The sequence below is a fragment of the Oncorhynchus gorbuscha genome, linkage group LG06, assembly GCF_021184085.1.
Source record: "Oncorhynchus gorbuscha isolate QuinsamMale2020 ecotype Even-year linkage group LG06, OgorEven_v1.0, whole genome shotgun sequence".
Taxonomy (NCBI): Eukaryota; Metazoa; Chordata; class Actinopteri; order Salmoniformes; family Salmonidae; genus Oncorhynchus; species Oncorhynchus gorbuscha.
Window position 1 is genome coordinate 52178414 of NC_060178.1, and position 21332 is coordinate 52199745.

The following is a 21332-nucleotide window of genomic DNA, read 5'->3' on the forward strand; positions in this document are numbered from 1 at the left end:
CTGACCTCGCCTTCTGGATGGTAGCGGGGTGAACAGGGAGTGGCTCGGGTGGCTGTTGTCCTTGATTATCTTTTTGGCCTTCCTATGACCTCCGGTGCTGTAGTTGTCCTGGAAGGCAGGTAGTTTGCCCCTCCTGATGTGTTGTGCAGACTGCACCACCCTCTGGAGAGCCTTGCAGTTGAGGGAGGTGCAGCTGCCGTACCAGACGGTGATACAGCCCGACAGGATGTTCTCAATTGTGCGTCTGTCAAAGTTTCGGGTTTTTCAGTGACGAGCCAAATTTCTTCAGCCTTCTGAGGTTGAAGAGGCGCTGTTGCACCTTCTTCAACACAGTCTGTGAGTGGACCATTTGTTTGTCTGTAATGTATACGCTGAGGAACTGTGGATAGTGAGGTGTTTCCTCTGCCATCTCCTTTGTTTTGTTGAAGTTGAGTGAGAGGATGTTTTCCTGACACCGCACTCCGTGTGCCCTAACCTTCTCCCTATAGGCTGTCTCGTTGTTGATGGTAGTCAAGCCCACTACTGTAGTGTCGTCTGCAAACTTGATGATTGAGTTGGAGGCGTGCATGGCCACGCAGTATTTGGTGAACAGGGAGTACACTTGGGCCTGAGCACGCACCCTTGTGGGGCCCCGGTGTTGAGGATCAGCGAAGTGGAGATATTGTTTCCTACCATAACCACCTGGGGGCTGCCCATCAGAAAGTCAAGGACCCAATTGCACAGGGTGGGGTTGAGACCCCGGGCCTCAAGCTTAATGATAAGCTTGGAGGGTACTCTGGTGTTAAATGCTGAGTTGTAGTCAATTAACAGCATTCTAACATGAGTATTCCTCTTATCCAGATGGGATAGGGCTGTGGTATGGCGATTGCATCATCTGTGGACCTATTGGGGCAGTAAGCAAATTGAAGTGGGTCTAGGGCGGCCGGTAAATTGACGGTGATATGATCCTTGACTAGCCTCTCAAAGCACTTCATGATGACAGAAGTGAGTGCTACGGGGCGATAGTCATTTAGTTCAGTTACCTTTGCCTTCTTGGTTACAGGAACAATGGTGGCCATCTTGAAGCATGTGGGGACAGCAGACTTGGATAGGGATTGATTGAATATGTCCGTAAATACACCAGCCAGCTGTGCATACTCTGAGGACGTGGCTAGGGATGCCGTATGGGCCGGCAGCCTTGTCAGGGTTAACACGTTTAAATGTCTTACTCACATCGGCCACGGAGAAGGAGGGGATTACCGCAGTCCTTGGTAGCCGGCTGTGTCGGTGGCACTTGTTTAATTGCCTTGCGGAGGGAATAACTACACTGTTGATATTCCCAGTCATCTTTCCATGGTTAAATGCTGTGGTTTGCGTTGAATGGTTATAGTCATGGGTACATCCTGTTTGAGTTTCTGCCTATAGGACGGCAGGAGCAAAATGGGTCGTGGTCGGATTTGCCGAAGGGAGAGCGGGGAGGGCCTTGTATGCATTGCGGAAGTTAGAGTAGCAGTGGTCCAGTGTACTGCCCACACGAGTGCTGCAATCATTATGTTGATAGAATTTAGGTAGCCTTGTTCTCAAGTTTGCCTTGTTAAAATCCCAAGCTACAATAAATGCAGCCTCAGGATATATGTTTTCCAGTGAAGTTCCTTGAGGGCCGTTGTGGTATCTGCTTGAGTGGGGGATATGCACAGCTGGGATTATAACTGACAATAATTCTCTTAGGCAATAATGTGGTCAGCATTTGATTTGTAAGGAATTATAGGTGTGGTGGACAGAGATTCTTTAGTTCCTGTATGTTATTTGCATTTACTATGGATCCCCATTAGCTTCTGCCAAAGCAGCAGCTACTCTTCCTGGGGTCCAGCAAAATTAAGGCAGTTTATGATTACACCATGAGTCGTTAATCATGAAGCACACACCCCCGCCCTTATTCTTACCAGAGATATGTTTGTATCTGTTGGCGTGACGCATGGAAGAAACCCGGAGGCTGTACTGACTCCAACAACATTCAACGAGAGCCATGTTTCCACGAAACGGAGAATGCTACAATCTCTGTCTCTCTAAGGCAACCCGTATCCTAATTTCGTCCACCTTGTTGCCTGGAGTCTGGACATTGGCGAGTAATATACGGAAGCGTTGGGTGGTGTGCACGTTTTCAAAGTCTGACCAGGAGGCTGCTCCGTCTACTTCTGCGGCGATGTTGTTTTGGGTCGCCCTCTGGGTTTAGATCCCATTTCCAGGGTGGAGGTCCGAACAAAGGATCCGCTTCGGGAAAGTCTTATTCCTGGGCGTAATGTTGGTAAGTTGACGTCGCTCTTACAGCCAGGATGAACTATTGGATATATGTAATAACACTTAAGATTTTCTGGGCTAAAAATGTAGGAAATAATACATAAAAAACACTACTGCATAATTTCCTAAGGACTCGAAGCGAAGTGACCATCTCTGTCGGCGCCATCTTGCCAAGTACTAAAGGGTCTGCAGTTGCTACTATTTTCCTTCTGAGGTTCTTGTGATTTTTGGCTGGACTTTGTCACGTTGGTCTAACTGCTGTCCACTCCCCTCCACCTCCTGTCTTAACCAGTTAACTTTTAATTTGGATTTCAGATTGAATGTTTCATATGAGGCAACAGTACAGAATGTCACCTTTTTTATTTGAGGGTATTTTCATACATATCTGTTTTAGAAATGAAAGCACTAACAACCCCCCCCATTTCAAGGTGCCATAAGTATACTGAACAAAAATTATCAACACAACATGCAACCATTTCAAAGAATTTACTGAGTTATAGTTCATATAAGGAAGTCAGTCAATTGAAATAAATTCATTTGGCCCTAATCTATGGATTTCACATGACTGGGTAGGGGTGCAGCCGTAGGTGGCCTTTGTAGGGCATAGGCCCGTCCACTGGGGAGCCGGGCCCGTCCACTGGGGAGCCGGGCCCGTCCACTGGGGAGCCGGGCCCGTCCACTGGGGAGCCGGGCCCGTCCACTGGGGAGCCGGGCCCAGCCACTGGGGAGCCGGGCCCAGCTACAAAAGGGCTTTATTACAGAAAATACTCCTCTGTAGGCACATCAAGCTTGTGACGACAAACTAGGCAAATCAGTTAAGAGCAAATTCTTATTTACAATGAGGGCCAAACCCAGACTAACCTGGGCCAATTATGCGCCGCCCTTTGGGGCTCCCAATCACGGCCGGATGTGATACACCCTGGATTCGAACCAGGTACTGCAGTGAAGCCTCTTGCACTGAGATGCAGTGTCTTAGACCACTGCAATATAAATGATATATTGTCATTTGAGACACTGTTATTGTAAATAAGAATAGAATATGTTTCTGAGCACTTCCTACAGTGGGGAGAACAAGTATTTGACACACTGCCGATTTTTGTAGGTTTCCCTACTTACAAACATGTAGAGGTCTGTAATTTATATCACAGGTACACTTCAACTGTGAGACGGAATCTAAACCAAAAATCCAGAAAATCATATTGTATGATTTTTAAGTAATTAATTAGCCTTTTATTGCATGACATAAGTATTTGATCACCTACTAACCAGTAAGAATTCCGGCTCTCACAGACATGTTAGTTTTTCTTTAAGAAGCCCTCCTGTTCTCCAGACATTACCTGTATTAACTGCACCTGTTTGAACTCGTTAGCTGTATAAAAGACACCTGTCCACACACTCAATCAAACAGACTCCAAACTATCCACAATGGCCAAGACCAGAGAGCTGTGTAAGGACATCAGGGATAACTTGTTGGCACACCTTGAAATTCTGATGAACAAAATAGAATTGATGTATATACCGATTGATGATTTGACCCTTTTTTAAATTCTTTGGGAGCTCTTAAGTGGTCAACCATGACTTCCTGTTTCACTGGGGTATAAATATGAGTTGACACACAGGCTAAACTCTCTTAGTCATCCATCAACATGGGAATGGCCAGAGAACAAACACATGAAATTAGACAAAAGTTTGTTGACCTTCACAAGTCAGGCAATGGCTATAAAAAGATAGCTTCATGCCTGAAAATACCCATCTCCACTATTGGGGCAATAATTAAGAAATGTAAAAAAAAAATGGAGCTGTGATGAACTTGCCTGGAAGAGAACGCAAGTGTATTTTTTTTCCCTCCACACACAGTGAGAAGGATGGTTGAAGTGGCAGAAAAATCTCTGATTACAGTTGTAGAATTGCAGAAGTTGGTTACATCTTGGGGTCACAAAGTCTCCAAAACTACAATTAGATGCCACCTCCATGCCAGCAAGTTCTTTGGATGGGTTGCCAGAAAGCCTCTGCTGTCACCAAACCACAAATGTAAGTGCCTGGAGTTTACTAAAGGGCATTGGAACTTGGATTGGAACCAGGTTGTATTGTCTGATGAGACTGAAATAGAGCTTTTTGGCAACAAACACCAGAGGTGGGCATAAAAAGAGCCAGAAAATGACCTAATCCCCACTGTGAATTATGGTGGTGGAGCTGTTTTACTTCCAAAGGCCCTGGGAACCTTGTTAGGATACATAGGGTCATGGACTCATCAAATACCAGGAGATTTTAGGCCAAACCCCATCAGCCTCTGCCAGCAGGCTAAAACTGGGCCGTTGTTGGATCTTCCAGCAGGATAACGATCCAAAGCATACCTCCAAATCCACACACAAATGGTTCACTGACCATAGAATCAAGCTTTTGCAATGGCCATCCCGGTGAACTGAAGAGGAGAGTCTACAAGTGAAGACCAATGACTCTGAAGGACCTGTAGAGTTTCTGTATGGAGGAATGGTCTGAAATATCTTCCTATGTGTTCTCCCACCTCATCAAACATTATATATTTTTTATTTATTTCACCTTTATTTAACCAGGTAGGCTAGTTGAGAACAAGTTCTCATTTGCAACTGCGACCTGGGCAAGATAAAGCATAGCAGTGTGAACAGACAACAGAGTTACACATGGAATAAATAATTAACAAGTCAATAACACAGTAGAAAAAAAATGGGCAGTCTATATACAATGTGTGCAAAAGGCATGAGGAGGTAGGCGAATAATACAGTTTTGCAGATTAACACTGGAGTGATAAATGATCAGATGGTCATGTACAGGTAGAGATATTGGTGTGCAAAAGAGCAGAAAAATAAATAAATAAAAACAGTATAAAAAACAGTATGGGAATGAGGTAGGTGAAAATGGGTGGGCTATTTTCCTATAGACTATGTACAGCTGCAGCGATCGGTTAGCTGCTCAGATAGCTGATGTTTGAAGTTGGTGAGGGAGATAAAAGTCTCCAACTTCAGCGATTTTTGCAATTCGTTCCAGTCACAGGCAGCAGAGTACTGGAACGAAAGGCGGCCAAATGATGTGTTGGCTTTAGGGATGATCAGTGAGATACACCTGCTGGAGCGCGTGCTACGGATGGGTGTTGCCATCGTGACCAGTGAACTGAGATAAGGCGGAGCTTTACCTAGCATGGACTTGTAGATGACCTGGAGCCAGTGGGTCTGGCGACGAATATGTAGTGAGGGCCAGCCGACTAGAGCATACAAGTCGCAGTGGTGGGTGGTATAAGGTGCTTTAGTGACAAAACGGATGGCACTGTGATAGACTGCATCCAGTTTGCTGAGTAGAGTGTTGGAAGCCATTTTGTAGATGACATCGCCGAAGTCGAGGATCGGTAGGATAGTCAGTTTTACTAGGGTAAGCTTGGCAGCGTGAGTGAAGGAGGCTTTGTTGCGGAATAGAAAGCCGACTCTTGATTTGATTTTCGATTGGAGATGTTTGATGTGGTTCTGGAAGGAGAGTTTGCAGTCTAGCCAGACACCTAGGTACTTATAGATGTCCACATATTCAAGGTCGGAACCATCCAGGGTGGTGATGCTAGTCGGGCATGCGGGTGCAGGCAGCGATCGGTTGAAAAGCATGCATTTGGTTTTACTCGCGTTTAAGAGCAGTTGGAGGCCACGGAAGGAGTGCTGTATGGCATTGAAGCTCGTTTGGAGGTTAGATAGCACAGTGTCCAATGACGGGCCGAAAGTATATAGAATGGTGTCGTCTGCGTAGAGGTGGATCAGGGAATCGCCCGCAGCAAGAGCAACATCATTGATCTACACAGAGAAAAGAGTCGGCCCGAGAATTGAACCCTGTGGCACCCCCATAGAGACTGCCAGAGGACCGGACAGCATGCCCTCCGATTTGACACACTGAACTCTGTCTGCAAAGTAATTGGTGAACCAGGCAAGGCAGTCATCCGAAAAACCGAGGCTGTTGAGTTTGCCGATAAGAATATGGTGATTGACAGAGTCGAAAGCCTTGGCGAGGTCGATGAAGACTGCTGCACAGTACTGTCTTTTATCGATGGCGGTTATGATATCGTTTAGTACCTTGAGTGTGGCTGAGGTGCACCCGTGACCGGCTCGGAAACCAGATTGCACAGCGGAGAAGGTACGGTGGGATTCGAGATGGTCAGTGACCTGTTTGTTGACTTGGCTTTCGAAGACCTTAGATAGCCAGGGCAGGATGGATATAGGTCTGTAACAGTTTGGGTCCAGGGTGTCTCCCCCTTTGAAGAGGGGGATGACTGCGGCAGCTTTCCAATCCTTGGGGATCTCAGACGATATGAAAGAGAGGTTGAACAGGCTGGTAATAGGGGTTGCGACAATGGCGGCAGATAGTTTCAGAAATAGCGGGTCCAGATTGTCAAGCCCAGCTGATTTGTACGGGTCCAGGTTTTGCAGCTCTTTCAGAACATCTGCTATCTGGATTTGGGTAAAGGAGAACCTGGAGAGGCTTGGGTGAGGAGCTACGGGGGGGGGGCGGAGCTGTTGGCTGAGGTTGGAGTAGCCAGGCGGAAGGCATGGCCAGCCGTTGAGAAGTGCTTATTGAAGTTTTCGATAATCATGGATTTATCGGTGGAGACCGTGTTTCCTAGCCTCAGTGCAGTGGGCAGCTGGGAGGAGGTGCTCTTGTTCTCCATGGACTTCAGTGTCCCAGAACTTTTTGGAGTTGGAGCTACAGGATGCAAACTTCTGCCTGAAGAAGCTGGCCTTAGCTTTCCTGACTGGCTGCGTGTATTGGTTCCTGACTTCCCTGAACAGTTGCATATCACGGGGGCTATTCGATGCTATTGCAGTCCGCCACAGGATGTTTTTGTGCTGGTCGAGGGCAGTCAGATCTGGAGTGAACCAAGGGCTGTATCTGTTCTTGGTTCTGCATTTTTTGAACGGAGCATGCTTATCTAAAATGGTGAGGAAGTTACTTTTAAAGAATGACCATGCATCCTCAACTGACGGGATGAGGTCAATATCCTTCCAGGATACCCGGGCCAGGTCGATTAGAAAGGCCTGCTCTCAGAAGTATTTTAGGGAGCGTTTGACAGTGATGAGGGGTGGTCGTTTGACTGCGGCTCCATGGAGGATACAGGCGATGAGGCAGTGATCGCTGAGATCCTGGTTGAAGGAGACGACTGAGAACTGTTATCTTGGCAAAGGGAGGGTGCACAAAGTACTAAATGCTGGGGTGCCAATAATAGTCTTATTTACATTTTTAAAAATGGTTATTTATCTGACGCTTTTATCTAGAGTGATTTTACAGTAGTGAGCGCATACATGTTCATATTTGTTTTATTTTCATACTGGGTCCCCGTGGGAATTGAACCCACAAACGTGGTGTTGCAAGCACTATGCTCTACCAACTGAGCCACACGGACAATGCATGTTTTTTTAACAAAATATTTTTTTCCTACGGACTGTTTTTGAACCATTTTAAATAGAAGGTAAGATTCATATGACATTTTTTTCAGCCTTTTTTGGTTCATATTTACCTAGGGTGCAAAAATTCCATAGGGCACTGTTTGACAAGGGGGGACTAGATACGTAAATCGCTCAATTTCTAAACTTTAAAACATATCTATGAAAATGTTGCATGATATACTGTCGCCTTATGAAATATTTTGTATAGCCAAATTAAGTTGTAGCTTCATTGTCCAAATATTTATGTAGGGGAGAGTTTAAATGACATCTCAATCATCTCCCTTTTAGGTTGTTAAGAGAGAGTGGGATCTTGCTGATTTTAATAGGTGGTGGAGGGAGTAGGCAGTGCTTCAACCAATATGAGATGGGCAGCCGAACATCCCAAGAATGACCCTCACTCTCGCTGCTAGAGTCGGTCAGGCTTAGGCCCATTTTTCTTCCAATATGTTTTTCTGATTTTTGGCTTTACTTCGTCACATGTTGGTTGAGACACCGTCTACTCCCCTCCGCTACCTATTAATCAGCATGATCCAGCTCTAAGCTCCCTACAAGGGGAATATAGAAAAGTAATTTCTACAATCAATCAAAAAAATAAATGAATGTCTTGTGTGTTCCTGTAGATTACCCAGATGGCAGTAACTCCAGTGAATACATGTCCCAGCCAACCGCATACCTCCCTGAGAACTTCACATACGCCCAGAACCTCCCCTGCCCAGAACGCTTACCTTCTATGAGTAAGTAACCAGAACGCTTGTCTTCAAACCATCAGTTTGCCTACTGAGAGGATTTTACCACGGGGTTTTCAAACGCATGATACTTACGGGAATGCATTGCGACGCAGACTCCACAGACCAGGCTGGGGTTTGGCAAGTCGCTGGGAGGAGTGAAAAATCTGTCCTTAGTATTTTTTTTTTTTTTTTCTCAAACTAAAGACAACAGAGATTTGAGCCAATGTCTTAAGTAGCTGAAACTGTCATTACTACAACCTTCTGAAAGTGACAAAATGGACATGTTAAAATGGTCAAAAACAACTTTCTATTGAGCCTTTTTGATTTGACAGGCCTGCACATGCTCAGTTCTGCTCGACACGACCGTTAGACCCAATGACGTGTTTCTGCGCATGAGCTTTGCTAGCTAACATCGTGAGAAGCAGTTCCTGCCGATCTTGAATTTTTCTATCATCAGGTCATGTTATTATGTAACTCATGAGATAAGCTACTCTTTGCTGTCTCTGTGCGTCCTCTTACTATTTCTCTCGCTCCTCATTTTGTCACACGGTCTCTCCCTGTAGGATGTGTGTGGCTTATCATGCCGGTTATATCTACATAGGCACTTTAGCTACAGTTAAACGTATTGCATTACCCATTTCCCCTCTGTTATCATTGAAATCTGAAGATAAACGGTAGGAGAGTTTCATGACACACAGTGTTTTCGTAAACTATTCAGATCCCCACATTCTAAAAATGATTTAAATTGTTATTTTTCCTCATCAATCTACACACAATACCCTATAATGACGAAGCAAAAACAGGTTTTTAGGAATGTTTGCAAATGTATGAAAAACAAAACTAACATCACATTCACATAAGTATTCAGACCCTTTACTCAGTACTTTGTTGAAGCACCTTTGGCAGCGATTACAGCCTCTAGTCTTCTTGCGTATGACACTACAAGCTTGGCACAACTATATTTGGGGAGTTTCTTCCATTCTTCTTTGCAGATCCTCTCAAGCTCTGTCAGGTTGGATGGGGATTGTTGCTGCACAGCTATTTTCAGGTCTCCAGAGATGTTTGATCGGGTTCACGTCCGTGCTCTGGCCACTCAGACATTCAGAGACTTGTCCCGAAGCCACTTCTGCTTTGTCTTGGCTGTGTGCTTAGGGTCATTGTCTTAATGGAAGGTGAACCTTCTTCCCAGTCTGAGTACCTGAGAGCTCTGGAGCAGGTTTTCCTCAAGGATCTCTCTGTACTTTGCCACGTTCATATTTTCCTTGATCCTGACTAGTCTCCCAGTCCCTGCTGCTGAAAAACATCCCCACAGCATGATGTTGCCACCACCATGCTTCACCGTAGGGATGGTGCCAGGTTTCCTCCAGATGTGACGCTTGGCATGCAGGCAAAATTGTTCAATCATGGTTTCATCAGACCAGAGAATCTTGTTGCTCATGGTCTGAGTCCTTTAGGTGCCTTTTGGCAAATTCCAAGCGGGCTGTTATGTACCTTTTTATTGAGGAGTGGCTGTCATCTGGCCACTCTACCATAAAGGCTTGATTGGTGGGGTGCTGCAGAGATGGCTGTCCTTTTGGAACATTCTCCCATCTCCACAGAGGAACTTTGGAGCTCTGTCAAGAGTGACCATCCAGTTCTTGGTCACCTCCCTGACCTAGGCCCTTTTCCCCCGATTGTTCAGTTTGGCTGGCCGGCCAGCTCTAGGAAGAGTCTTGGTGGTTCCAAACTTATTCCATTTAAGAATGATGGAAGCCACTGTTCTTGGTGATGCTGGGGTAGGTTTCTTGTCAATAATTGGCTTAATGGTGAAATCAGCAGTCAGACAATATCTTTACGTAAATCAATCAAACCTTTATTAATGCAATTGCAGGCAGAAGTTGACAATGGTAACACAGCACGTATGTTTCAGAGTAAGTCCCGCAAAATGAAACTGGTAAAAGTTGCTTGAATATACTTGCAGTCAACCCCTAGTGGTGTAACTGCCTAAGCCAACACCTTCTACTCATGAGACCAAGCCCATGCATATCCACATATACAAACTTGCAGGAGAACAATGGTCCAGTGTTTTCTAAGGGCTCAGCAGTCATTTCCATTTACGTGTGGCTTACATTGATTGGTGTCTGACTTGTCTTATCTATTTACTCCCCTGCAGGTGTCTGTCTCTTTTAGCCTTGAGGAGCTTTCTCACACACAACCTGTTTTGACCGTAATTGCTCACACTTCTGCTCAGACCGTTTCTATAAGAGGCAGAGACTAGAAAAGAACTGTGGAACAGTATTAAACTTTTATAATGCATATATTGCTAATCTGTGGTCCAGGACCCTATACATGTAGTGGTGAAGGGTCTTATAGCCCGTCCCCTTCTAGTAATACAACATAAGCATAATCAATTATAATACATCAATCATTTGGTGCAGCCCCTATCATGACCCCAAGGTGACCCCAACCAGGGACCTTCAATGCTGCAGACATTTTTTTTTTTGGTATCCTTCCCCAGATCTGTACCTCGACACAATCCTGTCCCTGTGCTCTACTGACAATTCCTCATGGCTTGGTTTTTGCTTTGACATACACTGTCAACTGTGGGACCTTATAGACAGGTGTGTGCCTTTCCAAATCATGTCCATTCAATTGAATTTACCACAGGTGGACTCCAATCAAGTTGTAGAAACATCTCAAAATTGATCAATGGAAACAGGATGCACCGGCGCTCAATTTCGAGTCTCTTAGCAAATGGTCGGAATACCGACGTAAATATGGTATTTCTGTTTTTATTGTTAATACATTTGCTTATATTTCTAAAAACCTGGTTTTAGCTTTGTTGTTATGGGTTATTGTGTGTTGATTGGTGTGGAAAAATGTTTATTTAAACAGTCCCTCCAGGATTTTTTGACTCCATGCTCAACTTTTTGGGGGCAAAATCAACAATTCCCCCATATTACTCAATTACCATCACTGCACTTGTTTCTTTATAACACAGTTAAATCAAATATATATTTCCGCATTAAACTGTCAAATCACTGCAATAGAAAAAGATTAATGAACTATTCATCACACTTTTACCGCATAAAATGGTTCAATCAAGCCACATGTAAAACATATTTTTCTACTTAAGTGCATTTTTGTGGCAAATTGGACAAAAAAACATTGAAAAACAGGCCATGCAAAATGTCCGAAATGCTGGAGAAAAATCCAGCATTTTTACCTGCAACTATTTTCTTTTTAAAGCAATGCATCCTGGATGGACTGACTAAAATCCCACAGTGTGTGTTTACTGAAGGTTTATGTGTCCGTTCTCAGAGGGTCCTATGGACGTCAACATGACTCAGATCGCTATGGAGGAGATTGATCTCAAGTTCTCCAAGTATCTGGATGTTCACTTTGGAGGACACTGGAGACCCAAGGACTGTAAACCACGCTGGAAGGTACATGTTGACATGTATGACTGAGGAGATATGTGTGCGGTTCAGTTGTTTTACTACTTTTATTCTCCTCTATTAGAAAATGAAATTGAACTGTAAGCTGTATTTGTATACACCAGTGTCTTTTCTCTATGAGAAGCATTTGATTTTCTACTCTGGTCTGTCTGCTCCCTAAATGCTGTGTGTCTGACGGTCCTGCTCCCTGTGTAGGTGGCCATCCTGATCCCGTTCCGTAACCGCTACGAGCACCTTCCCATCCTGTTCCAGCACCTCACCCCCATGCTGCAGAGACAGAGGCTGCAGTTTGCATATTACGTCATCGAGCAGGTAACACCGCTTTTAAACAAGTTCTGTTATTATTGCACACATTTAGTCTCCCTTCATCCTATTCGGCCTCACTACTTTGTCAACTCTGCCACCCGCTGGTGAGAAATGTAGAATCTATGATGATGAGCTGTAGACACATTGCTCTTTCTTCGACCTCCGCCCCCCCCCCCCCCCCCCCACCCCTATCAGTTTGGGACCCAGCCAGTGTTCATTTTGGCACTTTTTTTTTGTTTTTTTGTCTAGTCTTAGTCACATTTTTGTTATTTGAATACTGATTTAGTCTAGTTATTGTCAAAATGACATTTAAGTAAAAGAAATGCCTTATTATTAGTCACATTTTTTATTGCCTCATTAACTTATAGTTAACATAAATCACGGACTTCGATGTGCACAAACATACATAGCCTTGTCCTACCAACATATATTTTTCGGGCATAACATCCTATCGCATGATTGTCTTCCCAAAAGCCAAATTGGCAGCAGCAGCTTTAAAATCACACCCCTTGACAATTCTCCAGATATTCCCCGTGTCACTGGTTCCACTACCTTTTTCAGTTGGTGGCCTTAGCCTATGATTTGGTTTCATAAATGTTTTTCCCCATGGTGTCACACACTATATATATACAGTACCAGTCTTTTTTTCTTTATTTTTTTTAACCATTTTCTATATCGCAGAATAATAGTGAGGACATCAAAACTATGAAATAACACATACAGAATCATGTAGTAACCAAAGTGTTAAACAAATCAAAATATATTTTATATTTGAGATTCTTCAAATAGCCACCATTTGCCATGCCGGCTTTGCACACTCTTGGCGTTCTCTCAACCATCTTCACAGGGTAGTCAACTGGAATGCATTTAAATTACAGGTGTGCCTTGTTAAAGGTTCCTTTGTAGGGGTGGTATACAGAAGCTAGCTCTATTTGGTAAAAAGTCCATATCATGGTAAGAACAGCTGCATCATTACTTTAAGACATGAAGGTCAGTCAATGCAGAAAATGTCAAGAAAAAACATCAAGTGCTATGATGAAAATGGCTCATGACTTATCTCTGCTTCAGAGGATAAGTTCATTTGAGTTAACTGCACCTCAGATTGCAGCCCAAATAAATTATTCACAGAGTTGAAGTAACAGCCACATCTCAACATCAACTGTTCAAAGAAGGCTGTGTGAATCAGGCCTTCATGGTCGAATTGCTACAAAGAAACCACTTCTAAAGGACACCGATAAGAAAATACTTGCTTCGGCCAAGTAATCACGAACAATAGACGTTAAACCAGTGGAAATCTGTCCTTTGGTCGGATGAGTCCAAATTTGAGATTTTTGGTTCCAACCGCCGTGTCTTTGTGAAACGCAGAGTAGGTGAACAGATCTCCGCATGTGTGGTTCCCACCGTGAAGCATGGAGGAGGAGGAGGTGGGGGTGTGGGGGTGCTTTGCTGGTGACACTCAGTAATTTATTTAGAATTCAAGGCACACTTAACCAGCATGGTTAACACGGCATTCTGCAGCAATATGCCATCCCATCTGGTTTGTGCTTAGCTGCACTTTCATTTGTTTTTCAACAGGACAATGACCCAACACACTGCCAGACTGTGTCAGGGCTATTTTATCAGATTAATTGGCCTCCAATCACCTGACATCAACCCAATTGAGATTGTTTGGGATGAGTTGGACTGCAGAGTGAAGGAAAAGCAGCCAACAAGTGCTCAGCATATGTGGGAACTCCTTCAAGACTGTTGGAAAAGCATTCCATGTGAAGCTGGTTGAGAGAATGCCTTAACGCTCTTGGCAAAGGGAGGAATCTGAAGAATCTAAAATATATTCTGATATGTTTAACACTTTTTGATTACTACATGATTCTGTATGAAGAAGCACCCTCAGGAAAATATCTATTTTAATTATGTCCACATTTTCGGCCCCCTCAGGTTCTCTGGCAGTCTGTTCCAGAGGCTGTGTGGGCATAATAACTAAAGGCTGCCTCTCCATGCCTCTTGGTCCTAGGCTTTGGAATAGTTAAAAGGCCACTGGCAGAGGACCCGAGGGACCTGCTGGGTACATAAATTAAAATCATGTCTGACATGCATTTGGGTGCACAATCATGGATTGATTTAAAAACCAATAGAAAAATCTTAAACTTAATTCTAAAACTCACAGGCAGCCAGTTTAGAGACCTTAAAACCGGTGTAATGTGTGCTGCTCTCTGTCTAGTCTAGGTCAGTACCCATGCTGCAGCATTCTGCACGTTCTGTGGTTGACCAATGGCTTTCTTGGTACACCAGACAGACACTTTTTTTTGTGTGAGATGACCATGTAATGAATTTTTAGCTCGCACTGAAGCGATCAACAAAAGATGTAACTCGCACAGCTAAGTCAAAGGGTTGCTAAATGTGACCATGGTTGTGGTGTGGAGCCCTGCCCCTTGACATACTGTTGCTATATTCTAATTAAAGTTAGTGGTCTGATAGGTTGCAGCAAGATAATTAGCTAGGATTATCGATCTCTTATTTCCTGAGCGTATATGGTGGAATAATGTGCATTGATGTCTGAGGTTGGTAGTATTTTCCCCCCGTCATCTTGTAGGTGCAAACACTGTCTTTTCTCCCATGGAAACATTGCATTAGGTCTCGTTTGAATCGACATAAGTCAAGTGGCCCTTTTTCTACCGGGAGCTTATACCATCGGAAGAGTAGCCATGGCCTGTGTCTTATGTGCATTAATGATTTGTTGCTGCCAGATTGGAGAACGGTTGCTGGGCAGAGAGGTGACTCATGAATGACCTGGGCATGGTATTTATTTTCTACCACATTGCGATAAGGAAGCCTTACAATTCTGCTTATGTCATGCATGCTTTTGATTGGACCAAACAAAGGACACTGAACTGCTCTCCAAAAACTCTCACTTACTAGTCAGATTTTAGTCACAGACATACTTTAGTCTTGTCTCATTATCCTCAAGCAAAGTGAAAAATAATTTTTGTTTAGTCTTTTTTTTTCTGGGTCTCTTTAGTCTGTTTTATAGTCTTGTCAATTGCCACTGATAAATAGGTGTTTGACACATATTTCTGTCACTATTTTTGTTTGACGAAATGCAACACTGGACAAGCCCTTCAATAGGGCCATGTTATTTAACTTGGGTTAGGGTTAGTCTAACTCTTCTTTCTCCCTCCATCAGTCTGGTACCCAGCCATTCAATAGGGCCATGTTATTTAACTTGGGTTAGGGTTAGTCTAACTCTTCTTTCTCCCTCCATCAGTCTGGTACCCAGCCATTCAATAGGGCCATGTTATTTAACTTGGGTTAGGGTTAGTCTAACTCTTCTTTCTCCCTCCATCAGTCTGGTACCCAGCCATTCAACAGAGCCATGTTGTTTAATGTGGGTTTCCTGGAAGCCATGAAGGATCTGGACTGGGACTGTCTGGTGTTCCACGATGTCGACCACATCCCAGAGAACGACCGTAACTACTACGGCTGTGGTCAGATGCCTCGCCACTTCGCAGCCAAACTGGACAAGTACATGTACCTGTAAGTCACGGCTTAAATCAGTCCGGAATTGGCGGAAAATGGCAAAATGCTGTTTTCCAGCTAATTTCCTACAATTCTATATATTTCTCAATGTAGCTTAGAGAATTCTTTTTTGTTGTTGTCATGGTTGGTTTGTTCTTACGCTCATTTTTTAAATTAATTTTTTTATAAATTGGGACCTCTGGACATGTACCCTGCACGCACCATCGGTAATCCTCGATTATATAATAATAAAGTAATTATACATACTTTAGTCATTTAAGTTTACACTTAAAGTGTTTTTACAATCCCGAAAATGTATTTCTAAAAATTATAATACATTTTCATTTTTTGGTCTTGCGGCAACAATTTAGCAGTGGCGGTGCTAAATGAATACAGGGGAAACACTGGTCCCGGACTAAGGCTTAATTTATGAACAGAGTTTCCAGTCTGAATACAGGGGAAACACTGGTCCCAGACTAAGGCTTAATTTATGAACAGAGTTTCCAGTCTGCCTATGTGTGTCCTTCTAAATTTGCAGACTGAATGGTAAATTGTCTGAAAACATAATTGTGTGTCTGTGTGTTGTATCACAGCCAAACTCATTCTTTGTTACCTGTTTGCTTTCCTGTGATACTGACTGGTAAGGTCTCCTTTTTTATTTTTTCCCTTTCTGTCGTTTTGTTGAAAACTCAGTCTTTCCCCAGGCAAAGCTAGGCTATGTTGTCTGTGTCTGCCCCTCTGTCCGTGTTACAGGTGTGTGTGTTGTGTGTGTGTAACGCTGTGTGTGTTGTCCACAGACTACCATATAGTGAGTTCTTTGGGGGCGTGAGTGGACTCACAGTGGAACAGTTCCGCAAGATTAATGGCTTTCCCAATGCGTTCTGGGGCTGGGGAGGAGAGGACGACGACCTCTGGAACAGGTCAGTTAGTGTGCGTCTGTGTGTGTGTGTTTTGAGAGAGACAAATCTGTTATCTGATTGGGTAACTTAATGAAAGGCTTGGTTTGTCCCTCTCTCTCTCAGAGTACATTATGCTGGTCTGAACATCACAAGGCCGGAGGGAGAAATGGGTAAATACAAGTCCATCCCACACCACCACCGGGGAGAGGTGCAGTTCCTGGGCAGGTCAGTACATGCATGCTAGCAGTCCATAGCAGGCGCCGTAATCATGTCGAAGAATGTTTACCTAACTTAACCTCAAACATCACATTAGCTTAGCTCTCAATACAGCATTGCTCCAGGAAGTCCTCGTTATATGTGTTATTCATGAAAATACACTACATGACCAACTGTATTTGGACACCTTGCAGGGGTGGGAAACTCCAGTTCTCAGGGGCCTGATTGGTGTCAGACTTTTTCTCCATCCCAAGCAAACAGCTGATTTAATCAAATTACATTCTAAACTGAAGATCACGATTAGGTGATTATTGGAGTCAGGTTTGTTAGTATATATGGAGTTGGCCATATTAATGCCCATGATTTTGGAATAAGATGTTTAATTAGGGGTGGGAAATTCCAGCCCAAGGGAGCCTGATTGGGGCCACAGTTTTGCCCCCCTTTGCTGCTATAACAGCCTCCACTCTTCTGGGAAGGCTTTCCACTAGATGTTGGAACATTGCTGCTATAACAGCCTTCACTATCCTGGGAAGGCTTTCCACTAGATGTTGGAACTTTGCTGCTATAACAGCCTTCACTATCCTGGGAAGGCTTTCCACTAGATGTTGGAACATTGCTGCTATAACAGCCTCCACTCTTCTGGGAAGGCTTTCCACTAGATGTTGGAACAATGCTGCTATAACAGCCTCCACTCTTCTGGGAAGGCTTTCCACTAGATGTTTTAAACAATGCTACCTTATATAATGTTACATACCCTACATTATTCATCTAGTATGCATACGTATATACTGTACTCTACATCATCGACTGCATCCTTATGTAATACATGTATCACTAGCCACTTTAACTATGCCACTTTGTTTACTTTGTCTACATACTCATCTCATATGTATATACTGTACTCGATACCATCTACTGTATGCTGCTCTGTACCATCACTCATTCATATATCCTTATGTACATATTCTTTATCCCCTTACACTGTGTATAAGACAGTAGTTTTGGAATTGTTAGTTACTTGTTGGTTATCACTGCATTGTCGGAACTAGAAGCACAAGCATTTCGCTACACTCGCATTAACACCTGCTAACCATGTGTATGTGACAAATACAATTTGATTTGATTTGAACATTGCTGCTATAACAGCCTCCACTCTTCTGGGAAGGCTTTCCACTAGATGTTGGAACATTGCTGCTATAACAGCCTCCACTCTTCTGGGAAGGCTTTCCACTAGATGTTGGAACATTGCTGCTATAACAGCATCCACTCTTCTGGGAAGGCTTTCCACTAGATGTTGGAACATTGCTGCTATAACAGCCTCCACTCTTCTGGGAAGGCTTTCCACTAGATGTTGGAACATTGCTGCTATAACAGCCTTCACTATCCTGGGAAGGCTTTCCACTAGATGTTGGAACATTGCTGCTATAACAGCCTCCACTCTTCTGGGAAGGCTTTCCACTAGATGTTGGAACATTGCTGCTATAACAACCTCCACTCTTCTGGGAAGGCTTTCCGCTAGATGTTGGAACATTGCTGCCGGGCCTTTCTTCCATTCAGCCAGGAGCATTAGTGAGGTCGGGACAGACTATTTTTACGCGTTTCAACACTCGGCGGTCCCGTTCTGTGAGCTAGAGGGCCTACCACTTCGTGGCTGAGCCGTTGTTGCTCCTAGACGTTTCCACTGTACAATAACAGCACTTAGTTGACCGGAGCAGTTCTAGCAGGGCAGAAATTTGAATAACTGACTTGTTGGAAAGGTGGCATCCTATGACGAGTTGAAAGTCACTGAGCTCTTCAGTAAGGCCAATGTTTGTCTATTCTATTTTTTATTTCACCTTTAACCAGGTAGGCTAGTTGAGAACAAGTTCTCATTTTCAACTGCGACCTGGCCAAGATGAAGCGTAGCAATTCGACACATACAACAACACAGAGTTACACATGGAATAAACAAAACATAGTCAATAATACAGTAGAACAAAAGAAAACAAGTCTATACACAGTGAGTACAAATGAGGTAAGATAAGGAAATAAATAGGCCATGGTGGCGAAGTAATTACAATATAGCAATTGAAACACTGGAATGGTAGATGTACAGAAGATGAATGTGCAGGTAGAGATACTGGGGTGCAAAGGAGCAAAATAAATATATAAATACCAGTTTGGGGATTAGATAGATGGGCTGTTTACAGATGGGCTATGTACAGGGTCAGTGATCTGTAAGCTGCTCTGACAGCTGGTGCTTAAAGCTAGTGAGGGAGATGTGAGTCTCCAGCTTCAGAGATTTTTGCAATTCGTTCCAGTCATGGGCAGCAGAGAACTGGAAGGAAAGACGACCAAAGGAGGAATTGGCTTTGGGGATGACCAGTGAGATGTAGCACGCGCTCCAGTAGGTATGAGTGGGTGCTGCTATGGTGACCAGTGAGCTGAGATAAGGCGGGGCTTTACCTAGCAGAGACTTGTAGATGACCTGTAGCCAGTGGCGACGAGTATGAAGCGAGGGCCAACCAACGAGAGTGTACAGGTCGCAATGGTGGGTAGTGTATGGGGCTTTGTTGACAAAACGGATTGCACTGTGATAGACTGCATGCCGTTTGTTGAGTAGAGTGTTGGAGGCTATTTTATAGATGACATCACCGAAGTCGAGGATCGGTAGGATGGTCAGTTTTACGAGGGTATGTTTGGCAGCATGAGTGAAAGATGCTTTGTTGCGATATAAGAAGCCGATTCTAGATTTAATTTTGGATTGGAGATGCTTAATGTGAGTCTGGAAGGAGAGTTTAGTCTAACCAGACACCCAGGTATTTGTAGTTGTCCACGTAGTCGGAGCCGTCCAGAGTAGTGATGCTGGACGGACGAGCAGATGCGGGCAGCGATCGATTGAATTGCACCTTTGCGGGCAGGAGTAAGTAACTTAATTTCTATTTTATTTCAGTACCTTTAACTTTTCGCTGTATCCAGCCATCTGCACTTTCTCATGTTTTACTTCACATTTATCAAATCAAATGTATTTATATAGTTGATATCTCAAAGTGCTGTACAGAAACCCAGCCTAAAACCCCAAACGGCAAGCAATGCAGGTGTAGAAGCACAGCTAGGAAAAACTCTCTAGAAAGGCCAAAACCTAGAGAGGAACCAGGCTATGAGGGGTGGCCAGTCCTCTTCCGGCTGTGCTGGGTGGAAATTATAACAGAACATGGCCAAGATGTTCAATGTTCAGCATGGTCTAATCACAGTAATAGTCGAGGGTGCAGCAAGTCAGCTTTTCATAGCCGATCATTAGGAGTATCTCTACCGCTCCTGCTGTCTCTAGAGAGTTGAAAACAGGTCTGGGGCAGGTAGCACATCCGGTGAACAGGTCAGGGTTCTATAGCCGCAGGCAGAACAGTTGAAACTGGAGCAGCAGTACGGCCAGGTGGACTGGGGCCAGCAGGGAGTCATCATGCCAGGTAGACCTGAGGCATGGTCCTAGAGCTCAGGTCCTCCGAGAGAGAAAGAAAGAATTAGAGAGAGGATACTTAAATTCACACAGGACACCGGATAAGACAGGAGAAGTACTCCAGATATAACAAACTGACCCTAGCCCCCCGACACACAAACTATTGCAGCATAAATACTGGAAGCTGAGACTGGAGGGGTCAGGAGACACTGTGGCCCCATCCGAGGACACCCCCAGACAGGAAGGAACATTTAAATACATTTTATGTACTTAAAGCAGTGGTCTATATACGGAATGAATGTCATTTGGGACGTATCCCAGGTACTGGAATATATTTTATTTTAAAAATATTTATTTAAACACAATTCTGTGTTCACTCTAGCGTTGGTGCAACCACAGAGCTATGATTGATAAAATAAGAGTTGCTTACCTTCCAGGCCAAGTGTCAGTGGTTTGTGCTACTGTATGTGCGTGGGTGTTTTCTGTGCCAGCATTGAGTTGTTAACTCCCCATTCGTTGGTCCCTTTCGCCGTGTTGACAGTCCCTTTTTAACACAAGTCAACCAGGTCTCATCCGCATTACAGTCCTCATCGTAACTCTGCACTGAAGGGCTATGTTCAGAGATCAGATGCAGGGAGGAGGAGAGGGGGCAGAAGAGTTTCTCTCTTTGGGTAAAGGTGTTCCATCTGCAACTAGAGCACAAGCTCCTCCAGACAGCTTTTAACGCTAATGAATCAGCTTACACTAACTAAAGGATCCTCCTGGTTTCATTATGCAAATGCGAACTATGGATCTCCCAAATGTCATTAGTGCTAACTAAGAATCCCTGTGGTGGTGTGTATAATTGGATTCATTACTGTCAATGCTAACCGCTAACTAGGCTAATCCCCTTTCATCTCCTCCCACTGTGACTCCAGGTATAAATGCCAACTGCTAGCTTATCCTCCCTGTGACTGTACCTGAAATGGCACCCTATTTCCTACACAGTGACCTACTTTTGATCAGGGCATTTTGAGCTGTGACTGCTGGTATGAATGCGAACTGCTAGCTAATCCTCATTCCTTTCC

General features: G+C 44.0%; 1 protein-coding gene across 3 annotated transcripts in view; it reads left to right on the plus strand.

The window, feature by feature from the left end:
* The window catches only part of LOC124038071 (beta-1,4-galactosyltransferase 6-like), a 45743-nt gene that overhangs the window by 18832 nt on the left and 5579 nt on the right, over nt 1-21332 (plus strand). For all 3 annotated transcript variants that reach the window (XM_046353496.1, XM_046353497.1, XM_046353498.1), the window contains exons 3-8: nt 8351-8464; nt 11759-11883; nt 12091-12207; nt 15545-15732; nt 16512-16634; nt 16737-16838. In XM_046353496.1, coding sequence (XP_046209452.1) covers nt 8351-8464; nt 11759-11883; nt 12091-12207; nt 15545-15732; nt 16512-16634; nt 16737-16838 — 769 coding nt within the window. The remainder of the gene's footprint in view (nt 1-8350; nt 8465-11758; nt 11884-12090; nt 12208-15544; nt 15733-16511; nt 16635-16736; nt 16839-21332) is intronic.